The sequence below is a fragment of the Orbicella faveolata genome, unplaced genomic scaffold (genome assembly GCF_042242905.1).
Source record: "Orbicella faveolata isolate gen_17 unplaced genomic scaffold, um_ofav_v1 contig_2, whole genome shotgun sequence".
NCBI classification, from domain to species: domain Eukaryota; kingdom Metazoa; phylum Cnidaria; class Anthozoa; order Scleractinia; family Merulinidae; genus Orbicella; species Orbicella faveolata.
Window position 1 is genome coordinate 27,107,501 of NW_028301547.1, and position 16,048 is coordinate 27,123,548.

The 16,048-nt window shown below is 38.9% G+C and overlaps 2 protein-coding genes across 2 annotated transcripts in view; one reads left to right on the top strand and one right to left on the bottom strand.

The window, feature by feature from the left end:
* The window catches only part of LOC149112633 (adenosine receptor A3-like), a 3,420-nt gene extending 401 nt beyond the window's left edge, over nucleotides 1-3,019 (bottom strand). Inside the window, exon 1 of the mRNA XM_089290597.1 lies at nucleotides 1-3,019. This exon is cut by the window's left edge and continues 401 nt beyond it. Coding sequence (XP_089146723.1) covers nucleotides 1-748 — 748 coding nt within the window. The 5' untranslated portion in view covers nucleotides 749-3,019.
* A 35-nt stretch (nucleotides 3,020-3,054) lies between these two features.
* LOC149112634 (uncharacterized) lies at nucleotides 3,055-9,392 on the top strand. Its single transcript, XM_089288813.1, has 8 exons — nucleotides 3,055-3,295; nucleotides 3,398-3,487; nucleotides 6,731-6,892; nucleotides 7,343-7,432; nucleotides 7,585-7,613; nucleotides 8,093-8,203; nucleotides 8,307-8,402; nucleotides 8,702-9,392. The coding sequence occupies exons 1-8, from the start codon at nucleotides 3,152-3,154 to the stop codon at nucleotides 9,390-9,392; spliced, it is 1,413 nt and encodes a 470-aa protein (XP_089144939.1). The 5' UTR covers nucleotides 3,055-3,151.
* Nucleotides 9,393-16,048: the final 6,656 nt, after the last annotated feature.

Consider the following 16,048-nt stretch of genomic DNA (forward strand, 5'->3'; position numbering starts at 1 on the left):
TCACTGAGTAAAAATACAGACCAGTTAAAGCGGTACTTGGCAGAGATATCAGACGGGCAACTCCAACGCAATACTCTGGCAAATTACAAACTAAAGACTCGAGAAATACGTAGAATGTGCTGACAGCAGCTTTTCTCTGCCTCGCAGCACTTTCAGTTTGGCTATTCTGGGCATTCTGAGCTACTTGTGCTTGTTGTGCTTGAATTTGGTTCCTATGATGTTTTACAGTGAAATAAATGCTGCAATAAACAACTGCTGTCATTATGAAGCAAAAGCCTAATATAGTTATGGTAACGATGTTCGCGATTTCTTCAGAGCTCACTATCGAAATTAATGGAAAAGAAACACATAAGACCCAAATTAATATTACCGCAGTAACAACACGCTTGTGAGTCACAAGTTCCTGATATCTGAGATGAAGATGAAGAGCCAAGAATCTGTCCACACTTATGGCCACAACACTAAAGAACGAGGCATTAACAAACAAAAATGCGATGCTAAACGCGATTCTAGTGGAATTAGTAGGATTGACCATCCATACGACGTGCAAAGGTTGAGCCAGTAAACCAACTCCAAGATCAGAAACAGCAAGACTAAGCAGCAACGTTTTCAAAGGCTTTGGTAACGACCAAGTTTTTCTCATCGCATGGATTGTTAAAATGTTCAACATGGTGGCGGTGTAGGCTGAGAAGGCGTTCAACACACAATTAACGATGAACGATGAGTAGAGTGGGCCAGCTTCATTCATTACACAGCTTGGACTTTGAAAAAGAGCACCGAGTTGTATTACAGTGAAGTTGAACTGAGCACGAAGCGGTTTGATCTGAAAAGGTGTAGACGGCTTGTTTAAGTGCTTTATTACTACTTCCCGTCTAGATCAATAAGTACACTAGATGATTTTTTTGACACTTTTGTTTTAATAAATGACTCATTTTCCGTTTTGCGCTTCACTTTTGCCAGAGAAACGAAAATACCTAGTGAAGTAAAACTCAATCTAAGGTACGTTTTAGTCGTTCATATGCCAAATTTGACGTTCTAATTTTGCATTTTTCATCAAAATGTCAGTTTAAAAAGGTGTTAAACTTGAATTTGAATTTCAATTGAATATAGAAAAATTGAAAAACAAGTTGAATTTCAATTTGAATTTGGACAACATAGAAAGGTGGGATTTGGACTCCATTTATTTTTCGAAATGGCCATAGTAAGTTGTGTAAAGTGCATTTAAAATTAATATCTATATCATTTAAAAACTGAAGACGATTTGTTTTGTTAACCGAAAAACAACTTAAAAGAAAACAGATGGCTTTTCCTGAACAAGCATTCTAATTATGGTTGAGATAGTGACTTGCTCCGCAAAAGACTTGGCACCTTTATTTCAATTAAGCGCAGAAAAGAACGATCTTTTAAGAAACACGTTTACGTTTTAAAAACCTTTTGATTATTTTTGTCTACTGCTCAAAGTCCTAACTTTTATCATAATATAAATTAACTGTTTTTGCTCATTAGCTTTCACGTGATATGTTTTTAGTGACAGCCTCAGCTGTCCTGGACCTCCTGTCCCGGTTTGCTTGAAAACAGGTTAGCTCCTTTGAATCCGGGGATTTAATAATATACCGAAAGACGCAAGACTGTGTTTGACCACATTTCCAAACACCGAAAAGAGAGTTGAAAAAACGACGCGCAATGAAGTATTTTTGACAAACTTCGAGGTGTTAGAAATTTGGTTTAACGCTGCCTTAAGTGTTTGATATAGCTTCTCAATCGAAATTAAATCTAAGTAGAAAACGGAGAAATAAAATTGCAAATTAGGTCAGATATCCAAATACGCCGTGGCCATGTTTTCCTCTCCCTTACCAAAACAGCTGTATTTTTAAACTGATTTTAAACTGTTTTGAACGTATTTTGACGATTTAAACAGTATTTTGAAGTCACTATAGGGTATTTTTGTGCTATTTTGTACAAAATTCAAAATTTTGCTTCTTGTTTGTAATGTATTTCAAGTATAGTTAAAACCTACTTCATGATATTGGAATGATTTTCACTCTGTTTTTAACGTAGTTTGAGCTCAAAACAGGGTTTAAATAGGGGATTTAAAATCTATTTTAATACTATGGCCACAAAAATTTCGTTCAAACAGTTTAAAAATTCTAGTTAAACCCTGTTTTGAAAGTTATGTTGGCAATGGCCGTAGGTTTAAAAAGTATTTTACAAATTTTCAGTGTTAAAATAGTCTTTAAATAGGATATTTAAAATGTAGTTGACATGCCAAGAACATAAAATATGTTTTAAATAGGAAGTTTAAAACCTATTTGAGATAGCAATTCATATTATAAGCTTTAAAATACAACCAAAACAGTCTGTTTTAAACATATTTTAAGTTTTAATCAGGCGAGTATACTATTTAAATAGTAGTTTTAAATAATGACAATAATGTCTATCTTAAAAACAGATTTTAAATACACTATTTTTGCACTATTTATAAATCTAGCCCAATGGAAATTTATAATTCAATCAACATAATTTGCATCCCCTTTTTGAAAACTGCTTTAGTGTGTAAGCTTTTAAGACTCTCTCAATATCAAAATCAATCAAAAATTTAGCCAAGCCAAAAACATGAATCTGTGGACAAACAAACCTTTTCGCAAAATAGCACTCTCTTGCCGCCCTGCATGTACATGTATTCCTGTCTTTCTTTTTTTTCGAAGTATCAAGCACTGTTTATAACCAAAATGGCAGGCAAAGACTGAACAACTCCAGGACTTCCCAGAGGAGTTTTTCGACAGGCGTTAAAGTAAATCCCAGTCTTCTCTAAAAGGACATGGTCACAGATGCCATGTTTGTTCACAAGTGAGGTTCAGGTTGAGAGCATGTGCTAAGCCGCATGTACATGCACAATATATAAGTTCTATCAAAAGTGTCATCACTTTAAAAATTTACCAGGAGCAATCAAATCTCTGAAAGCAGCAACTAATAACTCAAGGAAAATTGATCCAAGTAATTGGTTAACATTACTTATTACTGATTGGGGCTACTCCTAATGGCAAAACATGTTATTCCGATTGCTTATGTAACATAATAGCACACAACGTGACTAACACAAAGCTTCGCTTCGGATAGACTTTACTTGCAAAGTTTTTTATAATTTTGGAAAATGGATTCTTCATCCGAAGACAAATCGCCTCTTTCGTACGCTAGTATTGTCAGGGGATGCCCTTCTCCAAGTGAGAAATGGTCCGAGTACCAAAAAGAAGGGGATGCAGAGGCCACAGCAATTGCTTTACTCCAGTCTTGCCAGGTACATAAGTTTGTTACCATTTGATTTTATTTGTTACTACAAAAGTCTTCCACGAAAAATTATCTAGTGACCCACTTCGTCAACACTTTTTTCTACTTTCAGTCTGGTGGAACGAGTGATCAGAGTGACTCTGGCGAGAGCTTGAAGTTGACGAAGCCTACACCAGGATTTGGAAACTGTCCACGTGGAAAGGTCAGTTCTATTAGCCATTTCTCAGAAAATGTTTTGTTTGTTATCGCGCAACTTATCCCTTTATTTTTGAATAGCAAAATCAAACTTCCGAATTTTTCTTTCTTTTATGGGTTCGTGAAATCATTTGTTTTAGAAAACCATCGTGTCCGCTCATGCCGGCCGGCCCAGCGTGTCCAATCTGTTTCGATATCCCGCGATATGCATCAGTTATAATCGATTATATCAATTTTTAGTTTATTTCTTTATTTAATAATGGTTTCGGATACATTAGCGCGCTGCGATTAAGTAGAATTTTTCCGTCCGTTAGTAAAGAGATCAAATACTCAATTAGAACTTCAATTGCTTCTTTACATCTAAATATGTCAAAAATGCAAGAAACGTGATTTAATTGTGTCATCAAAACCATTCCAGTGTTTCCTGGAAAAAACTTTAGTCGAACAAATCATTTCTGAATTTACACGCGCCTTTTCTTCGCAGAAACCTAATTCCGCAAAAATGGGAGCGGCAAATTTCACGAAAAAATCTCTCTCAAAAAAAATAATCAAAACAAACAGACAAACAAATCAGGATTAAACCCAGTTGACATGTTACGTTTACGACATTGCTGTATGATTCGGCGATAGAGAAGGTTAACTTATAGCAATTAAATGGTGTTGGTGAGTTTTATGGTGCCGGTAGTCGGCAATACTGCCGATACGCCAAAGCCCCTGGGGTTACTACCCTTTAAAAGGAGTTTTGGGAGGGTTCCCACGGAACGAAAAAAAAAACTTGACCCCGACTGAGCTACGAGGCCAGTACGGGAGCAGGTCGGGGTAATTTAGATAGTGAAGCTTAACTTGTAAACTGCCTTTATGGTTATAAGTGTTTTGTTTTGTTTTATCTTGCTTCGCTTATTTGTAAGCGCTGCTCTTTCTCTTTCTCTGCACGTTGTTGATTTTTTTTCGCATATTCCCTGTTTTGTCGGTGAGCTACTGGGGCCCGCTCCTTTTTTACGAAATTCCTGCATCCCGCGTTTTTAAATGGCTTTTTCCAAATCTCGTTTCTTAGAATTTTGAACTTACGTGTGCAGAAAAAGTAGTAAATTTCATACCTCGGTAAGATGCAAGAGTACAATTGAAATTTGCAGGAACAGTTTTTACCGCGTCGTACATTGTATCTTCTGAAATAGACTCCACGTGCTCGCCCGGTTGATTTGCGTTCGCTGCTTGAACGTCCATTTTGTTGATTACTTTTAAAGCTGTACATGGTCTTGCTCCAGCCTACATAAGTGAACTTATTTCCGTTAGAGAATCTGCTGGAAGACATTACCTGCGTTCCAACAATGGTTTACGCCTTAATTATAGCCCATGTAAATCGCTCGCTACGCTTGGGGATCGCTCTTTTCATGTGGCCGCCCCTAAATTATGGAACGATCTTCCAAGTGAAATAAGAAACATGGCATCAGTACAAAGCTTCAAGAAAGCCATCAAGACCTTTTTATTTTCTAAAGCTTTTTAATTGTGAATTGTAAATTTTAAATTTTTAGCTTTATATTGTAATGCGCAATTGAAAATTTTTTAATTGATAATTGCGCAATATAAGTTAATTATTTATTATTATTATTTATTATTTACGTTGTGACGACTTCCTGAATTCTTGACGGAAGGCTAACAGTCCCGAAATTTTAGTTTATTCCACTCCTCGGAGCGCAGTCAAATCCCAAATCCCGTCAAGATATTTTGCGTTCTCTTTAATCACGCAATGTATGTTGGTAAAATCCCGGATCCCGAAAATTCTTGGCTTGCACGTGACGTCATCGTTATCTTAAACCCAAAACTAATGAGCCAATAATGTTTTTATCCCCATTAGCCATGAGAGGGGGTAAATTGATATTTGTGTACACCTTTTCAGCTGAGTAGCCTGCTTCATCTGGAAACCAGCGCAGTTTTAATTTCAGAGTTGTGGCGGTGCGTGACATAAAGCTGCGAACGCGTTCGTCAAAAAAACATATTCTTATCTCGTGATATTTAGCCATTTTAGAAGTTAAAGTATTAGGAATAGTGCTTGTGCAAATGCCTGTTTCTTCAGTACAGATAAACAGTCGTCTAGATAGCCAAAGTAGGTTAAAGATGATTACACTATTTTGCGGCCGCCATGTTGGTGTACCACAATGGTACACCAATATGGCTGCTCCATACTGTGCTCTATAAATTTGTCCAAAATATTTCGACCAATATCTGAAGTTACGAAAAACACACAGACTTCAAACTTGGAGAAGTGACTTCTTTATTAATCTCCCATAATAACACAATTTCTCGACTTTATCTATCGAATGGTTTTCGAATTATTTTTTTATTCTGTTTTATTGCGTGACAGTGCAAGCCAAGAATACCCTTGTCCAGACCCTGAAAGTGGGGGTGGGTGTGGGAAAAGGGGTAGGGGTATTAAATAATCTAAAAGTGGAGCTCACCTGTTATTTAGTTTGCCCTTTTTGTAAATCCGAATATTTACTGACGGTTAACAGAAAAATATACGAATGGAGCCCACGATCCAATGCAAACCATTACTTAGTCAGCGGTAAACTTCAAGTAGTAGCAAATCGAGAAAAATAGGGTCACACGTGTGGGTAAAAATGATATCCACACGTCTGATATCATTTTTGACCAATCAGCTCGCAGAGTTTGCCATGTTTCAATGCTCAATGAAGCTAAATAAGTCGATATTAAGTCGAAACATCTTCGGATCTTCCTCGGCAATCTTAATCTTCGGAAACCTTCGGAAATTTTCGGAAAATGTTTGGAATGACTCGTAAAACCTTCGGACAACATTTTGAAAATTTTCGGAAATCTTCGGAAAATGGTTGAAAATCTTTGGAAAATTGTCAGAAACGTCGTAGTAGGTTTATATAATAAACAGAGCATTACATGGTTGCTTTGAGACATGGAATTTATCTTCTCGTGTTCAAATCCGATATCTCCGCGCAACTATGTATTATCCTCTAGTAATGACATGGATGTCGAATATCAAAGATGTAAGCTGCCGTTAACCTTCATAAGCAATCTATTTCTGAAGTATGGAAGCCTTCTACTCAATATCAAAAAAAGAAAGTAAAGTGTTCTCAAAATTCAAGGAAGTGTCAAAGAGATTTAATGCTCTCGTCTGGCTTCAATTCTTTGATGTTACGGTTTTCATAGGGTAAAACGACAAAGGCACGGGTGACAATAAATACCACAAGCACTAAAACTTATGACTTATTTATTTCAGCCTCTTTCTCCTGTCACAATCTGCATCGATGCCTCACCAGCTAAAAAAAGAAAAGGAAAGGAAGTGAAGAGCAAGAGTAAAAATAAAAACTCCAAAGTTGCTCCTGCGCATGAAGAGAATTGCATTTTAATATCAAGTGGGGAATCTGACAGTGATGAACAGGTTGGTTTTATGACGTAACCCTTTTACAGCCCATGTACATCCAGGGGCTTTTGTGTGCGTGTCCGTTTGTTTTGGAATGGTTCATTTGATGAATTAAGTGTACTCTTGGACTGGCAAATCACAGTTCCTGTTCTCTATCGATTCCTAAGGCTAAGGCTAAGATGCATCATGCCAATAGGTGGGTTTCACTGTCACGCCAACGTCACGCCGAGAAAAAAATAAATCTAAAACTATTAAGTCAACTATTACAGGTTGTAGAAAACGAATATATAAACAACTTGTCCAAGCGTACTCGAGTTATCCGTCAAAATGATTCACAGAAACTTAGAGAGCACAGTATGGAAACGCCTTATAAGAGTGCAACTGCTAGAACTCCAACATGGTATTCCGTTTGTATGTTGATTAGCCGAATTGTCAGTATAACCATGCTATAATTGTATCCATTTTCAGCATGCGATAAATCTGAGCCGGATCTCAGCTTACACAGAAAGCAGAGTGAGACGCAAGGAGAGTTCAAGAGGAGGTCCTAGGAAAATTAAGGTAGCCTTTGGAGTTTGAGTGACGCCAGTTTGATGATACCTTGTTTCGACTGCTATCTAGTGACCATAACATGGATGTTATAAAATTACTGAACGATTGTGCTCTTCGTAAGAATTATCCCATTTATATTTATTTTATCTTTTACCTCTTAGGGACAAGACTCTTCTGACGCTGCATCGATGTAAGTTTTATAGAAACTAAGGTCTCATCTATTTAAATTACTTTCATGTCAGTGGCTTCAGACATTAACCCTCGGACGTACAAGCAAATCCATACTCCCACGTCGTACAGGAGGAGAGTGGAGGCCCCCCCCCCGCTCATAGGGTTTTCATAAGGTTTTACTTTTTTTAGGGCACAGTAGCACGTCTATTGGGACGTAATTTTTTGTTGGTTTTGACGTCATATGACGCCACATGACGTCATTAGAGCTGCCATCTTGGATCCGCCAGTCTTTAATCCTATTTCAAAACTTCGAAAAACTTCAGGGGGGGTAGCATCCCCATGGCCAGATAGCATCCCCGCTTGTACGTCCCGTGGGTTAATATGAATTTGCTTTTATCATCCACGAAATTGAATTACGAGTTGAAATGTGTGGGATTTCAAAATGTGTAATGGAAATTAACTGAAGAGAGTGTTATAAAAATTTCAATTTATCTGCAGTTCCAAACAGCGTAAATACAAGGAGAGACAGGGAGAGGCCACACCCAAGGGCAATGTGATCGTAGATGCAGATGAAGATGATACTGAAGAGGGATCTGACGCGGAAAAGCTGTGAGTTCATTGACTGATAAAACCATCAGAAAAAGTCATTCATAGGTCATTGCCTACCTCGATTGTAGCTGTTATATTTATTTATTGCCCTTTTCCTTTTTAGTACAGAAACTGTTACAGATAAAAATCTACCCAAAGGTCAGCTGCAGATGTCGGAAAGTGGCCAATCGGAAGAAAATGTTGACGTTGAAGAAAACAGGTAAACATTTTTTTTACTAGACGACGAGCTCAGTAGCTTTGATAACTGTTTTCTATCAGTGTCAGACTATAGAGTTTGATTGGCCCCCTGTGGCTGCCTTTGTTTATTAACCAATCAGGATGCCGCGTTTGTTTTTTGCACTGAATTTCCTCATTTCTGCATTGAATTTACTAAAGACTGCATTTCTCTAAGCCAATCAGATTCGAGAAATTTCTGGATGTATATTATTAGTAGATTAATACTGAAAAAGTATACTCAATATACACCATTCATTTTTTCTTTTTTGTTTCACTCCACAGCATTAAAAGTGAAGTCTCTAAATCAGAGAATGTCAGATTATACTTGGGCAGAAAATCGCTACCGAGTTTACCAAACAGTCTCCTCGACAAGACTGGGTCTAATGATTCAGTTGTTCCGCTTTTGCTTAACGCTGAGCAATATTACAAGGAATATATTGCAACCTCAAATCCCGTTGGAATTAAGCACAACGTCCGATTTTTGATTAATCTTGATGCGCTCGAACACGGTGAAGACTTGCTGTCGGACGATCTTGGCTCTTGGGTTCAAACCAAGACCAAAAAAAAGTGGTACGACACAAGATGCGATAAGACAGGAAAAGTGGAGAAAGTGGTTAAAGTTGGAGACAACTCCGATGCCTTATTAGTGTGCCGCCGGCCATTTGTCAATGCTAGTGACAGAAGTCTGCACAAAACAATCGTTGATGTGACCCATCCAGATGGGAAACATCACAACATTGTTTTCGTCAAATACGAATTCGTTGGTGCACCTGAGCATGAGGTAAAGGTCAAGCAACACGGCAACGAGAAATCGTGCAGTATCCCCTATTTAAGAACTTATAAGAGTACACGCAACCGTCTAGAAAAATCTGCGAAGGAAAAAGGCAAAGGCCTAAAGAGAGCTGTCCACGAGGTCGAAACTGTAATTCCATCGGAGCTTTACCAAGAAATGAAAGACAGGCAAAATATCTGAAATCAAAGGACGCTAGAGGACGTATTGCTGATCCCATTTTGGCGATCACTGAGAAAATGAAAACGGAAGAAAAAAAATTTGTTAGGTGTTACAGCCTTGACAATGAATCGCCCAAAGTTATTTTGTTTAGCGATGAACGGGTTGAAGACATTGTAAACTTCTGCTGTAACGAGGTTGACGGACACACGTCTATGTTGTACGTAGATGTCACTTTTAAACTCGGACCTTTTTTTGTTTTGGTCACAACATATCGAAACACAACTCTATTTACGAAACGCAGTAATCCACCAACCTGCCCAGTGATGCTTGGCCCTGTAATGTTGTGTATGTTAAAAGATAAATCTACGTACCTGACCTTGTTTCAAAAGCTCTCCGCTCAAGTACCTGGCTTGCAAGTCAGCCTAAAGGGTTATTGCACTGATTCAGAAGAAGCGCTGCGACAAGCTCTAGCCCAAGTTTTCCCAAGTTCGGTGTCATTGTTGCGTAAAGTTCACGCTCAAAGAAACATCGAGGACAAATGTCGCAAACTGCGATTGTCACAATCATTCACGAATGATATCATAAATGATATTTTTGGCAGTGGTGGCTTGGTTTTTGCCAGTTCTTATGAAGAATACAACTCAACGTTGGATGTTTTAGCTAAGAAATGGGACGAACAGGAATTTTCAGAATCACCTGATGAGCCTTGTTTTTCAAAGTATTTCAGGCGATATAAGGCAGACGAAATATGGAATCATGTCAGCGCCAAAGCATCAAGCGATGCTGGGTTTGGAGACGAAGTGCAGACAAACAACATCCCGGAATCTGCAAACGCGTTTGTTAAACGTTGGCAGGACTTCGTAGCCACTGACATGGCCACTTTCGTTGACGATTTGAAAGGGCTTATTGAGAAACAGCGCCGTGATGTTCAGCGGACTTTGCTGGGGCTTTCTAGTCCGTATATCTTAAGGCCCGAATATCAAAACTCCGTCAAAGACAATTCTAATTTCTTTGACGAACAACCTGGTACTCGCGATCTCGTCTCCAGCAATTTAAAGGTTGTGGTCGATCCAGTAAATTTCAAGAAAGTCTACAGCCACCGCCCTGCCCCGCCCCAAACTCAGCTCAACAAAAATTATACCATCGACTTACACGCTCTCTCCGATTTTTTCGCGGAGAAAGATTTAAAATTGCTCACCGAAAAAGTACAGAGGCTTTGCCAGGAAAAGGGTGTTCGTGAGGGTTTTGAGCAAAATTGTTTTCTGGTGAGAAGTCAGTCCTCGCAAACGCCCCACACAGTGAAAGCAGTTGCTAACTCTGGATACCTATGTGATAGCAACTGCTTGGGCTTCAAGGCCAGAAAACTTTGTGCCCACACAATGGCAGTAGCAGTGCGTAACAAAAACGTTTCAGGGTATTTCAAATGGTACAGAAATCAAGAAAAGAAAGACAACTTGACCGCATTGACAACATTTGCGGTGAACAAGAATGCGGGCGCTAAAAAGCCCACACGAAAGCGTCGCAACAAGTCACCCGACGTCATGACTTCCAGTAAGGCAAAACAGAACACAAATGCAAAGACCCTGGGAGAAGTAGTAACATCCCAGCAGTATACAGCTGAAGCGTCTTCCAACCCCCTTCGCATAACCATTCGAAAGAACAGCAAACCGGCAAAGCCCGCTGTACGGCCAACGATCACTACTCCGTTTGAACTGATCGAACTCAGTTCTCGGATCAAAAAGTGTGCCGCGGGATGCAATGGTAACATCAGGGATGGGCCAGACCACTTCACCCGGGGAGAAATTGATGAGCAGTATTGCATCCGACACAAGGAGCATGATTTCGTCTGGATCGAAAGCCAAGGAAAGTACAAGAAGACTTTCGAAAATAAGCATTACCACGTTTATGCCAATTGTATAAAAGCAAGGAATCCTCACTTCGACCCTAGCAAAGTGAGCATTCAATGCAGTTTAGAAAGTGACGAAATCAAACTTTTACAGCAAAGACTTTATTAGCTGTGTTTATGGTACTCTTCAGATGTCGGCAGTCGTCAGCATTTTATTTTTTAAATTGTTTGTCAGTTATTTTAGTTTCGTAGACTTTCCCTTACTTAAAAATGTCACAAGAAAAGTTGATCAGATTAATATGTAATGACTTTTACATTATATATGCTTTTGAGTTTACATGCGTCTGGCTCTTGGTGAGTGTTGCTTTGGTGGTAGCAGCATCAGTTTCTTGTGTGTTACAAATCGTTATAGATTTGCAAAAGCGCCAAATTTTGCAGCATAGCAGATATTATGCATATAAAGCGAGATAAGAGTCACGAGCGAACTTGACACCAAATCAAAACAGGGGCTTGACGGGATGGGATAAGAGGGGAGGGGTGGGTTGGGAAGGGAGGCGGTTGTCGTCTCCTAACACTCGATGGTGTGTGCGGGTGGGCGAGAGGAGCTTAGCGTGACTACAAAAGTAACCGCTACGTGCACGTGGTAGACTAATCTTTGAACCTGCAATGGTTTCTGCAGCACGCGAGAAAAACGTGACGTCAATGCACAAAAATCAGACATTCAAACTGCAACAAGCTATAAAATGGCATCGAAGGAAACTTAGAAAAAATTCGAGTCCAAGATGACATTTGAACCCACGACCCTCCGCGACTGCTGTATGTTAGAAACAAATTTCACAAATACGACTATTTAGGTCATCTAATACCAAAAAAAAAACTGAAAGCTCAGGGACCTTTCGAATTTGCAGTTTAGGATTTAAAGACGTCACATGAAAACCGTCACTTGCTGCTGCCTCCACGTCGCCTTTTTTTTAGATTCAGACCACTTCTCACATGCAAAAGGATATCCAATGACAACAAAAGCGTACAAAACTGGCAAATTGTCCTCGGCAGCCAGAGCTATTTTGTATCACCCATCAGAAAATTATACTGTTTGGCGTTGTGCCATTAATTAATTTTTGGTTTCTGAACAGGCGTTCTTTCGGCTCATACCGCAATCTTTTAAGTAGTTCTTTGACTGATAGGCTTATCCCTGGGAACGAAAGATTGCGTGACGAGCTAGAGAGGAGGTAGGAGTAAATAAATTAGTATTCGTAATAAGTATTTACATACGTTAGTATAGGTAAACACCCAATTGCAGCTTTTTGAAAAACTCACAAGTGCAAATTAATTCAAATTGAACGAAAAAAACCGTATGTATGATTACTTATTAGTAATATAAACATGAAAAACGTTGAGCCCGCGATTCAATGGCAAAAGTAACTTGGTCAGCAGTCAGCTTAAAAAGACACATGAACTGGATGAGGTGCACAGCTAAGACCGCGATATGGTCATGTGATACTGGTCAGCGGATACCTTGTTTTGACAGCTGTCAATTGACAATGTTGACGTTAGGAAATTTCCCGTTTTATTATATAAACATCAGTGAAATACCAGGAAATCTTTTGCGCGAAAAAGTCATCTTTCACACGTGAAAATAACATGTTATTTTCACAAGTGAAGATATCGATTTCGAAACATTTTCTGACAAGTTTGCCCTGTTTCAATGCTGAATGAGCCAAAGAAAGTCGATATTAAGTCGAAACATCTTCGGATCTTCCTCGGCAATCTTTGGCAATCTTCGGCAATCTTCGGATATCTTCGGAGAAGTTCGGAAAATGTTCGGAAATATTCGTACGACCTTCGGGCAACATTTTGAGAATCTTCGGAAATCTTCGGAAAATCGTCAAAAACATCATAATTAGTAGGTTTATATAATAAACAATATTACATGGTTGCTTGGAGATATGAAATTTATCTTCTCGTGTTCAAATCGATATCCCACTTGTTCGCTGCGCTCACTCGTGAGATATCGATTTGAACACTCGAAGATAAATTTCATATATCCGCGCAACCATGTAATATCCTCTATGTTTTTTCAGGCAAACGTATTCCAGAAGAATGATGTGTAATTTGCACTGGTGTTACACTTTTTGTTACAGCTGAATTGCACTGCTCTTAGACAATCAAAATCGAGTATTTTTTCACAATATAACAATTAATTATTGATATTAATAATAATTAATGATAATATATAGAGGATATTACATGGTTGTGCGGAAATATGAAATTATCTTCGAGTGTGCAAGATACATTTCATATCTCCAAGCAACAAATAACAAGGTTTTTGACGATTTTCCGTATATCTCCGACTGTTTTCTGAAGACTTCCGAAGATTGCCGAAGATTGCCGAGGAAAATCCGAAGATGTTTCAACTTAATATCGATAACCTTGGGCTTATTCAGCATTGTGAGACGTTTCACGTCTGAAGATATGCTTTTTTCGTGCGCAAGATTTCCTAGTATTTCATTTCATAAATTATTTATTATAATTTATTAATTAATAATTAATAATAATAACGACAGTCTGAAAAAAAATTTAAAAAAAATAAAAATTTACGGGGGTAGCCCATAGGGTAGCCCACAGGGTAGCCCATAGGCTGGCCCATGGGCTAGCCCATGGGCCTAGGCCCAGGTTTTGTCCACACCCGTGTAAAATGGGGTTGACTAGCCTACACGACTTCTACGGTTCGTGACATTTGTACATTTGCCGCTCTCTGTTCGGTCACTCGACCTTTCTTGTCGCTTCACTCGTGTTCATGAAGGGCACTTCATGTTGTGTAACAAGGAGGAATTTTAAGTGAATTTGAGCCGTTAGATCATGCTATGGCAAATTTTTTTTAGGTCATAGGTCTGCATGTTATCTGCGTGTCGACTCGTTGAGTTTGACACCTCTGTAATTTGCCATGTGTTTTTGCAATTTTTAGGCTCATTTCTATTGCAAGTTATGCTTTTATGAGTCTCCATGAGTTTGCTTTTGAGGGACGAAATATGAAATTTACCGTGACATGTTGCTTACTTGCATTCTATATTGTGACGCCGGGCCCGGCTGTGATTAGAACTGTTTGCAAGCACAGTAGGTAGATCCTTATCACGGATATCATATTTGTTCTCGTACGATTTCCTTCGGAGACGCCGTAGCTTTACTTTGAGAAAGCTATACGTTTGTCTAGTGACATTCTTATGTTTCTTGCAGCTATCTGCTCAAGCTTATGTTTCTCTTGCTCGATGTATAGGCTTATTCCTCCTTTGGTTGTTCTGGCACCACATGATTCAAATGTAGCTGTTTACGCGCAAGTCCTGTTGACTGTTTTGCGTGTTTTATATGCCATTGTTCGGCTTAGTTCAGGCAAGACCATGGTTTCGATCCTCCATGTGGATCTCATCAGTTGCCGGTATTTCTAAAATACTCTGTACATCTGAAGTTGCTAGCGCAACTCGTACCTCTGTGAGAATGCAAGACATTCTGCGGCTTGGCACAAACTTCTCGTGGTGTGTACCCTTGTGACGGATAGAACATGTCTGGTTTCTATTGGCTATGACAGCTAGCCAATGGCGTAATGTACTTTTCGATCCTTACTTTTTTGAAGCTTGACCTCGTTATTGTGTGTTTCTTTGACGGCATTTTTTCTAGATTTCTAGGCACTCGATGGTTGATCTGCAATTTGGAGCTATTTTGATTTAACGCACATGTTCTTTTGCAAACCCCCTCTTTAAAATGGGGTTGATGCTATACATTGAGTGCGTATTTTTTGCTTTAAGCTCCTTGACGTTAGTTGAGTGCTGCTATGTCTTGCACGATGTAGAACGGGGCACGTCCATAATAATCATATCAGTGTAAAATGGGGTTGACTAGCCTACACGACTTCTACGGTTCGTGACATTTGTACATTTGCCGCTCTCTGTTCGGTCACTCGACCTTTCTTGTCGCTTCACTCGTGTTCATGAAGGGCACTTCATGTTGTGTAACAAGGAGGAATTTTAAGTGAATTTGAGCCGTTAGATCATGCTATGGCAAATTTTTTTTAGGTCATAGGTCTGCATGTTATCTGCGTGTCGACTCGTTGAGTTTGACACCTCTGTAATTTGCCATGTGTTTTTGCAATTTTTGCATATAGGTGAGCCGAAAACCTAAATTAATATATAGAATGCACGCAATTGACTTGCTATGAAGATTGAAATTGTCTTGTGGTGGTTCATGAAAAAACCGGCTATAAAAATTGGGAACGAAACACCTCACAGCAAAAAGTTATAAGATGCAAAAATCAGGAAAGGTCAATTTCATTCCATTGTACATTGCTTCCAAGAAACATACCATTCTAATATGGAAAGTGGTCATTTTAGGTCATCAGTTAGGTATATCTTGTTTCGCGTTGGAGCTATTCACTGATTAAGCATTAAACGAACACACAGGATTATCGCTCAATGCCTTTCTAACGTCAGAATCCGCAAATAAAGATAATTAAGAGAAGCTTCGCCTAAATATCAACTAGACTTGGAAATAGCGAAAAAATCGAATTTCTTCAAACTCGCCCAGAATGAAGCCCTACGGGCACTAGTTACAAAAATATCGTTTTAAGTTCGATAAATCAAAAATTATTTTTTTCCGCAATTTTTTCGTTTCGATGCCCCAAATCGGCCAAAATCCATCGAAAATGAGCGGCATATTCAGAGGCTCGTAAACTAAAAAGCAAAAATCTTCATTACAAACTGATTGCACGTCGTATTTGTACTTCCTTTCTTGTCTATTTAGAGCTAAATAGATCGTGATTTGATTAGAACTTAAGAGCAGT